At 43.2% G+C, this 10,317-nt stretch overlaps 1 protein-coding gene across 1 annotated transcript; it reads left to right on the top strand.

Moving 5' to 3' along the window:
- Positions 1-5,801: 5,801 nt before the first annotated feature.
- On the top strand, positions 5,802-10,027 carry LOC116003112 (probable inactive receptor kinase At2g26730). The gene is made up of 2 exons (XM_031243282.1): positions 5,802-7,348; positions 9,120-10,027. Exons 1-2 carry the CDS (start codon positions 6,028-6,030, stop codon positions 9,776-9,778), a joined length of 1,980 nt encoding a protein of 659 aa, XP_031099142.1. The 5' UTR covers positions 5,802-6,027; the 3' UTR covers positions 9,779-10,027.
- The last annotated feature ends 290 nt before the right edge of the window (positions 10,028-10,317 follow it).

The raw sequence follows: 10,317 nt of genomic DNA, 5'->3' as shown, positions 1-10,317 counted from the left end.
TTTTTTTTTTTTTGTTTTTTTTTTTTGTTTTAACCTTCCATGACGCAAATGAAACATAGAATTTTATAAAGTCTTATTCAAATGGGTTGGACGGACCAACATTGTGGACGGACCAAGACAACCTGGACAGACCAGGACTTGACTTCCTACTGATAAAATTTCGTTAAGTGTTCTGAATTCCATATTCTATCAATCAACCTGCCTCCTACTGTCATCAACTTGTAGGTTCCTGGGCGAATCACCTCGTCTATGATATACGGACCCTCCCATTTTTTCGCGAACTTGCCTCCTTCTAAGGGTTGACTGGCTTCCCTCCTTCTCAAAACATAATCACCTACTTGGAAGTATCTGGGTTTTGCTTTGGCGTCATGATAGGACTTCAACTGCCTGTTGTAGTTTTCCATCCTACAGAACGCAGCTTCACGTTTTTCATCTATGAAATTGAGATCAGTTCCTTGTTGGATCTCGTTTTGCTCTGCCTCGTATTCTTCCATCCTTCTACTCGGTGTCATCACCTCTGCTGGAGCTCGAGCTTCGAACCCGTAACACAAGGCGAAAGGAGTTTCACCAGTAGCCCTCCTTGGGGTTGTGCGATAGGTCCAAAGGATGCTGTCCAGTTCCTCAACCCACGCCCCGCCAGCTGCTTCCAATTTCCTCTTCAAACCATCAAGGATGGTTCTATTGGCATTCTCTACTTGACCATTCACTTGTGGGTATGACACCGCCACCCGACTGTGCTTGATGCCCCATTCCGTCAAAAAGTCTGAGAACTCTCTGCCTTCGAATTGACGTCCGTTGTCAGTGATTACTTGGATGGGGATGCCGAAGCGGCATAGTATGTTCTTCTCTACAAACTTTTTACACCTGGCTGCTGTGATGCTAGCCAGAGGTTCAGCTTCCACCCATTTGGTGAAGTAGTCAATGGCCACGATAATGTACTTCCGGCTTCCCGAGCCCGTGGGCAGGGCTCCCACCAAATCTATTCCCCATCTTGAGAATGGAATGGCTGTGCTCACCGGAGTGTAGTTGGTTGCGGGCCGTCCTGGCAATGTCTGGAATTCTTGACACTTAGGGCATCGCTTGGCGTATTCTGCGCAATCCTTCAACATCTTTGGCCAACGTTCAGCTCCTCAGCATCTGCGTACCGATTGGCCGTTCTCATGAGTTCTTCATAAGAGCGTGGGTGGTGGGCATTCATTTGTTTGTGGAAATCACCTGACCTCAGTGCTTGGATGAAGATGAGAATCGCTGCCTTCGAATCGAAGTCATATACGTTGTTGACTTCTTTTTTCCATTTGCTTAAGAAGTCTCGCAGGCTTTCTCCCTTATCCTGCTTTACCCCACCGAGATGTGAGAATGGTTTCTTATGTTGTATACTCCCTGAGAAATAAGACAAGAAACTTTTGGATAGCTCTGCAAAAGCTTGAATTGATCCGTCCGGGATTGTGTTAAACCAATCTTGAGCAGTTCCGTCCAAAGTGGACAAGAACGCTCTGCACATGATGGCATTGCTTGCCCCAATCATGACCATGGCTGCCTTGTATCTTGTCATATGGGTACGCGGATCTGAAGTGCCAGTGTAGGCCTTGATGGTGGGTAGTCGAAAGTCTTTCGGAAGAGGAACTTCCATTATGTCGGGAGAGAATGGAGCGGCCATTCTTACCTCCGGTTCTGGTGAGTGTTCTCTTGCTTCTACTTTCTTTTCCAAATTATCTATCTGCCTTTGGAGTCTTTCCACCAGGCCTTCTTGTGGTGTTTTGTGTCTAGTGGAGTGACGCGGAGCCAATCCACCAGATTCGCCCATCCTTTCTCCGGATGGTCGTTTGGTTACTGCCTTTTCTTCTTGGGCACGGGGACCCCTATTGGAGGATCCTTGCACCCCCACCCGATCTCGGACAGATCTAGAAGCCGCCGGACATCCTCGAACAGATTTGGAAACTGGTTGAGTTCCACCTTCCTGTCGTTGAGTTCTGTTTTGCCTCGGAGATTGCACTTCTTCCTCCAGAGGGGGTGGTGGCGGTAAGATCTGGCCTTGCATTCCTGCGACTAGTTGGGCCATCGTCGCCGCCGCCTGTTGGATGACCTGCGCTGCTGCCTGAAGGTCCACCACCTGGGCGGGAGCAGCAGTTGTTGGGAGGGGAGTACGGCCACCACCATGGTTGTTGTTGAGTTGGGTACGGAGGTCACCTTCTCTGCGGTTATTGTTGTTGAGTTGGCTGCGAAGGTCACCTCCACGGTTACTGTTGAGCTGCTCACGAATATCACCCGAGGGGTGACCCTTGTTCACCTGACTAGGTGTATGCGAGCTGCTAGATCCAGATGCCATTGATCGTGATGAGATGAACTGAGCGGTTTTTGGATTTTGTGATTTTAGCCTGAGATCTGATCTCGGCTCTCAATGAAAGCACCAATGACGGTAATAATGTGTTACCGGGTATGTAATCTGAGTATTATTGAAGTAAGATGGTACAGTGTTTGAGTGCAGTGCTTAGTGTACAAGTGAGTTTAGTATGTATTTGTCTAAGTTCAAGTGTCGTAAGAAGTGTCCCCCCCACTATGTGGTTGTGAGTCTTTTTATTCCCTTCAGCTCAGTAACGGAGCATTGATGAGGAGTTGAACGTTGGACACCAATACCTGAGGTGTTGAATGCTGAGGAGCTGAACGTCGGTCATCAATGCTGAGGAGCTGAACGTTGGCCATCAATGCTGAGGAGTGAGGTGTCTTGGGTAGTTTGAACGGCAACTGTCTTGGTCAACGGTTCCGGGTCCGGTACCCAATTACCCTGTCAAGATGAATGAGTTCATTGCCACTCAATCACACCCCAGGTTATTATCTTGGCTATATCCCCTCACTTTGATTAATCGAAGACCATCCTTGAGCCCCCCACAATTCCACCACAGAACTATTGGTGACCTCAATAATCATAATCGTGAAACTCGATCCCCTTTGGTTTAAAGGTGTTAAATATACGAGTTAACCCGAAGCCTAGTACAACCCGACCTGTTAGGGCTGGCTTAGTCTTGTCTATTTGCTACAATTGACGGATTATGGTTAGCCTATTTTATACTACAGATAAGGCTGGACTTGAAGTTTTGGCGCATTGAACGGGCTGGTCCATTGACTTGTACACTTTTTAAAAGATATAATATACTTAATATACTTATAATACTCTAATAGAGTAATGGCTCATGGATTATCACATTAGAAACTGTAAAATTAGTTTTATACCTATTAAATTTCTACGTATTTACTATTTAGCTAGCTAATTATCCAACTAATATACTAATTAGTAATTACAACCTTAAAATATTTTAAAGTTGTAAATTTTATATGTTTCAGATTGAAGAAATTTCTCTTACTAAGTAGTTAGTAGTTACAATTTGTAAACATATTCTTATTAATGTTATTGCATTATTGATTTCTTCATTTTCTTGTAATAATTCTTAAGTTAAATAGTTCAAAATAAATATGTAAACTTGCAAAGCTAATTTAGAAAGAAAACATGACTTAAATGAGTTGATATATAATTTGTAAATTTTTTTTTATTTTTAGGGTTGTGGATAGAGTTGGAGTTTAATTTTTATTTTTGGCCTACATCTAAAATTTAATTGGACCAAACTGACTTGGTCCGATCCAAAAAAATAAACGGGCTAATGATGGGCAGGACCGGGTCAGTCCAAACTCGCTCTTTTGACACCTTTACTTAAGTTTGTGATTTTTTGGAATAATAGAATCTACGAATGTGCTAATTATTGTCACATCTCTCTCTCTCTCTCTCTCTCTCTATATATATATATATATATATATATATGATGGGGCCATGGGACCCCGGTTGCCCATTTTATGGGAAAGTATTGGCCCAAGTAGGGTGTCCATTTTTATTATCAAGGAAAGAAGGTAGCATGAAGCAAAATATTAAAGAAAATGAAACTAATAAAATTCAAACCCACAACCTCAAGCATAACATCACTAGTTCTACACTACCAAACCAGTCAAGATCTTGTATATTAAATGGCAGGAAGCACCACTTATGCAAGGGAGTGCGCTAGAAGCAAAGTAGTGGGGGACACCTGTGTCGCCACAAATGAAAGCTGTTTGATGCCGTCCATTTGTCAACGATCCGTGAGTCCTTCAACAGTATAAATATGGTGTTTTCCATCTTTAAAAAACATCCCTTGGTTTATAATCTCCCTTTTAGCTGAGTGATCTGGGCTTTCTTTCTCCTGTTAGCGCGCTAGGGTTCGAGCCCTGTTGGTAACATATATTTAGTTCTATTTTATTGCTTATTTATTTATTTGTTATTCGGGCCATCATTTTGGGCCCTTTTCAATTCCTTAGGGCTATAGTATTTATTATTTGTGTATTCTTTGGGTCACCGTTTTGGGCCAATATCTTGGGCTTTGTACATACTATATTGGGCATTGCGCCCCGGTTAATAAAGTTACTTTCTTCCTACCGCTATTCTGTACCCATATACCCGGTCCCAATAAAACCATCAATATAATATTTGTAGTGTCTGCATGAGCAGCTCAACTTGTCACAGATGTGAAGTTTGGAAAGAATGACCAACGATCGAGTCTCAGTAAGCAAATGTCTAGCATCCAGTTTGCTATATTATTATTATTATGCTCAATAAGCAAATGTCCAGTGTGCGATAGTTAGTTCAATATATATTATATATTATATATGATATATTATATAGTATATATATTATATGTATTACATATTATATTATATATATATATATATATGTACTATAAATATGCATAGCCCCTGGAGTCTGCCAGGCTGGTCCCTTGCGATTTGCGAACCTCCCAAAACTAACAAAATAAAAAAAAAATATAATACTAAATAATAAAATATGAAATAACATAAAAAAATAAAAAAAATAATAAAATGTCCGGTTAGAACCGCCAGTTCAGGAACCGGACAAGAACCTTTAAGATAAGGTTCCGGTTCCGGTTCCGGCTATCTTGGAATCGCGAACCGGCGGTTCCGAACCGGATCTGGACCGGAATCGAACTGTGGTCTAGTCTATCCGACACTAGTCGTTGGCCACTCAGCAATCGTCGATAGCCTCTCCTACGCCCCTCCTACGCTCGTTGGTGAAGACTCTAGTGTTCGCCCACTCCCAGGTACATTTACCATGATCGTCTCGAATTTCTTGATTTAGCACTGCCGGCCAAATTGAGGCCTCTCCGATGGTCCATTTACAGCAGTGATGGTGTCGTAGAAATTCCCCCAATCAGGAAGGAGTGACCAATGACGATGGGTTGCACTTGGGCTGATTGGTTGCTAGACGATGGTGGCTGGTGGACAGTGGCTATGTGTTGCGGATGCTGCAGGAATTGAAGAGTGAAAAATGACTTCCGTACAAAAGATGGGAAGTTGTTTTCCTAGAAAAAAAAAAGAAACTATATTCCTCTTGAACTGAAAGTCTTTTTCCGTAGAATTTAATTTTCTATCCTCTCCTAAACACCGAAAAATCATTTTTGGGATTTCCAAACACACCCTAAATATATTACCTATAAATAATTAATTTAAACAGAGAAAGGTCAATACTCCACTATTGATAGAGGTAGGTGTAACTTGGAATTACGTGGATATATCTGTAATTCCATATCAGTCCAATGAATAGATTTTGTAATTTTCTACCAAAATGTCGGAAGTTGCATTCACGGCTTTAAGAAACGCGTGGGGAACAAACGTCAGAAGAGAATAACGTATTTTTTTTGAGAAGCGAAGAGAATAACGTTAAACAAAGCGTTCCACTGACTGAACTCTCTGTTCTGGTCTTTCTTTCTTCCTCGCCAGGCGCCAACTCCCTTTCGTCTTTCCCTTTTTCACTTTCTTCTACTCACTCTCTCGCTCCCGCGGGTCCCACATTACGCCACTCCACCCCCTTTCTCTCTCTCTATAACTATATCTACCCACGCTGCGTTTCTCTCTCTCTAGACTCTAACTCCCCCTCTGTAATGGAAGCTCGCCGGAGGCTCAGTAAGTAATCACATTCTCGGTTTTGGAATCATGGCGGTTGTTTTGAATTCCGGGTTTAGGGTTCTGTTGTGTTTTGTTTTTGTGGCGTTTCAACTGAGTTGCCACCGGGGTAGCTCGGAGCCGGTGGGGGATAAGCAAGCACTTCTTGCTTTCTTGTCGAAGACGCCGCACAATAATCGCCTCAAATGGAACGCCTCCGCACCGGCGTGCTCGTGGGTCGGCGTGGAATGCGACGCGAACCGGTCGTTTGTTTTCGCTCTGAGGTTGCCGGCGGTCGGGCTGATGGGGGACATTCCGGCGGGAACTTTGGGCAGACTGAGTCAGCTCCGAGTGCTGAGTCTCCGGTCGAATAGGCTCACCGGCTCCCTCCCGCGGGATTTTTCTAACCTTGTACACCTCCGCAGTCTTTACATTCAGGATAATAGGTTTTCCGGTGAGTTCCCGGCGAGTCTCGCCGAGTCAACTCGGTTGGTCCGGCTAGACCTCTCCTCCAACAATTTCACCGGTGCAATCCCGTTTACTGTCAACAATTTCACCAATTTGACTCGGCTTTACTTGCAGAACAATGGGTTCAACGGGAAACTCCCCGCCATAAACCTTCCAGAACTTTCCGATTTGGACGTCTCCAACAATCGTCTAGACGGGGAAATTCCCAGTACATTGTCGAAGTTTCCGGCGTCTGCTTTCGCCGGAAACATTGATCTCTGCGGCGGCCCATTGCCGCCGTGCAACCAAAATTCCTCTTCTCCTACCCCTTCCCCTTCCCCTTCCCTCCAGGCCAAAAACACTCCTCCCCACAAGAACTCCAAAAAACTCTCCACCGCCGCCATTGTCGGAATCGTAATCGGCTCAGTCATCGGCTTTCTACTCCTCCTACTAATCCTCTTCTTCTGTTTATCAAAGAAAACAGAGCAAGCGCCCAACACAGCGAAGCCGCCAACAACTGCCAACGCAGCTCCGGCGAAGCCCGCGGCGGAGGCGGGAACGTCGTCGTCGAAGGACGACGTGACGGGTGCCTCTGCCGGTGCGGAGAGGAACAGGCTGGTGTTCTTTCCCGGCGGAGGGTATAGTTTTGACCTGGAGGACTTGCTGAGGGCATCGGCGGAGGTTCTTGGGAAAGGGAGCGTGGGAACGAGCTACAAGGCGGTGCTGGAGGAGGGCACCACGGTGGTGGTGAAGCGGCTGAAGGATGTGACGGTGAACCGGAAAGAGTTTGAGGATCAATTGGAGGTTTTGGGGAAGCTGAAGAATGAAAATGTGCTTCCGTTAAGAGCTTTTTACTATTCCAGAGATGAAAAATTGTTAGTCTTTGATTACATGCCTGCTGGTAGCTTATCTGCTCTTCTTCATGGTATGCTTCTTTCTATCACTCTCTTCTCCATTTTTATCAACATTTTCTTCCTGCTTTGTTGAATGTTCTTTCTGGGATTTGCCTGACGCCATAGATTAAGCCTTAAGGTCTTATGTTTCTTAAAACTTTATAACGGGGCAACCCCAGCTAAGTTGGTTAGACTTGGTAAGCTTGCAAGTTCGATTCTCTATTAGTCTTCTTGGTTTGAGCTAGTCATCTTCAGGTTCGGGTTTACACTGAAACTTATGATTCAACACACATGGTAGTGTCGGGTAGAGACCTGAAGGGCCGAGTACAACACCATGCCTTTCAAAATGTGGCATTGACGGATAAAATTGTACCTTCACTAGTAACTATAACTTTTTTTTGCAGTAATGAGCGTTTGATCCTAACAAGTGATATCAAAGCACATGTGTGCTTGAGTAGCTAGATTTTGCATTTTGCTGCTGATTATTAGCTGTTTGTGCATGAATGGTGACAATGTGTGATCTATAGCTGCATTCTTGAGTTCATTATCTGCATTGTCCAAATTCCGGCCAGTTACCAATTTACCATAGTTTAGTCTATCTGTGGCCTAAAACTGAAATAGTTCCCCTCCTGCAATCTCTTGAAGTTTGGTTCAGCCAGCATGCATATTCGATTTTCACTCGTAACATCCACAAAGTGATTTGTTTCTTTTAACTGTACTGTATATGTTTAGACATAACTTTAAGGATGTCTGGGGGATTTGGATAAAGTTTTTGTGCTGGCAATTTGTTGTTTAGGTAAATATTAATGTTAGGATTTTGTACTAAACAGCACAGATAGCCAAGTTTCTGCTATGTAGTATGGGTTCCTTGCCTGATCTGTCTTATTCTACTAACCAAAAACGCGATTTTAATTTTGTAAGATTTGCAAGATAGATAAAAGGAACAATAGCTTATGATTGGTGTTTTAAGTATTTTATTGAAACTGCAATATGAAACATTGTAATACAAGTTTAAAGCAGGCTGCCATGATTCACTAGGGCCATGCTCTCCTCCTTTACAAATGATGAAAGAAATAAAAGATTAGGGGAAGACAGACTTTTCTTGTCCAAGATTTTACCCTTTATTAAGCAACCTCTATCAGTGCCAGTATAAAAATGTAACACTTCCTTTCCAAGATTGCCCCTACCGACTTCGCCCTCATCAACAGCCTTTTTATGTAAACTCTTTTGCATTGCTTCTTTATCACAATTGCTAATTTAAAGGCAAATTCAAATGTACTGTGTCATCATGTCTTTCGCCTTTTTTGCTGTTCTGCAATCCAACTGCTGGACCTTTTTTTTTTTTTTTTTTTTAAATTTGGATGCAAGCAATCCAGACTGTTGTAATTGTCTGCTTGTAAATCTATCTTTGATTAGCTTTCTCTTTTCTTTTTCCTGTTAGGAAGTTCAGAATCTGCTCGGTTTTGTAGCACCTTACACCCATACTTTGACAACTAAATCTAACTTGTAGGCTTGTACTATGTACTCTACATGCTTTCCTAGTTGTCTTGGTTGAGACTAATCAAACTGCACTAAATTCCATACATATCTTCCTCGAATAGCTGCATTATTGCTCGATTTTTGTGGCGCAAGCCAAGTTTTTATCGTACTGCAGCTTTTATGCAGGTCGTCCTTGTATATAAATAATAAATATGCACTTCAAGTATCAGCTTAAACTATAAATAGTAAAGGGCCTACTGCAGCTTTTATGCAGGTTGTCCCTAAATAATAAATGTGCGGTCTAACTATCAGCTTAAATTGTAGGTAGTAGAGGGTCGGGCCGAACACCACTAGATTGGGACAGCAGATTGAGAATAGCAGTGAGTGCAGCTAGAGGACTTGCATACTTACATGTGTCAGGTGAAGTAGTCCATGGCAACATCAAGGCCTCAAATATACTCCTCAAGCAAGACAACTACGACGCCTGTGTATCAGACTATGGCTTGAACCCGCTGTTCTCCGCTTCAGCTCCAGCCAACCACCGCGTGGCAGGGTATCGTGCACCCGAGGTGCTTGAAACCCGAAAGGCGACGTACAAGTCAGATGTGTACAGCTTCGGGGTACTGATCCTGGAGCTCCTCACGGGCAAGGCGCCAAACCAGGCCTCGTTGGGCGAGGAAGGCATCGATCTGCCGCGGTGGGTGCAGAGCGTGGTGAGGGAGGAGTGGACAGCGGAGGTGTTCGATGTGGAGCTGATGCGGTTCCACAACGTCGAGGAGGAGATGGTGCAGCTGCTGCAGATAGGAATGGCCTGTGTTGCAACTGTGCCGGACCAAAGGCCTCAAATGACTAATGTTGTGAGGATGATTGAGGAGATTCACAGAAGTGAGACTGACGACGGGATTCGCCAATCGTCTGATGATCCATCCAAAGGCTCGGATGATCGATCGAAAGGTTCATCTCCTCACGGCATAACACCATAGAATGATCAACCGGTGGTTCTTAACATTCTGCAGGAAGCCTAAGTTATGTGTTACAGCTTCATTCTTGGTCTTATTTTTTATTTTTTCAATAATTTTTTTTTTCTGAAGTATATTTGTGCAATGTATTCTACAGGGAATTTAAGATTATTTGAACTTTTTGTTTTGAGGGGGTTACATACTTCCATGAAGATTATTTTTGTTAAAAAATTGATTAGTGAAATATATGCTTCTTGCATTTGGCCTTTTCTCTTATGAATAACATGGAAAATTTTCGAATATTTATTACCTAAACCCAATCTAGAAGACTCTGCCTGTTCTTCTCCCAAAAGGTTAAATATCCAACTCTAACGGCCTCCCAAACCTATAGGGGCACTGGGTATGATATGGCACTCAATCCAACAGGGACGGAGTCAGAAATTTTTTCTTGGGGCAAAACATTAAAATAAAACACACACATTTACCATCTAGTCCAACTAATCTATTTTTTATTTTATTTGTTTTCATTATTTATATCTAAAACATGTGGTTAAATATCCAAC

The sequence above is a fragment of the Ipomoea triloba genome, chromosome 13, assembly GCF_003576645.1.
Source record: "Ipomoea triloba cultivar NCNSP0323 chromosome 13, ASM357664v1".
NCBI classification, from domain to species: domain Eukaryota; kingdom Viridiplantae; phylum Streptophyta; class Magnoliopsida; order Solanales; family Convolvulaceae; genus Ipomoea; species Ipomoea triloba.
Note: the sequence above shows the minus strand (reverse complement) of the source record. Positions and strands in the feature narration are given on the sequence as shown.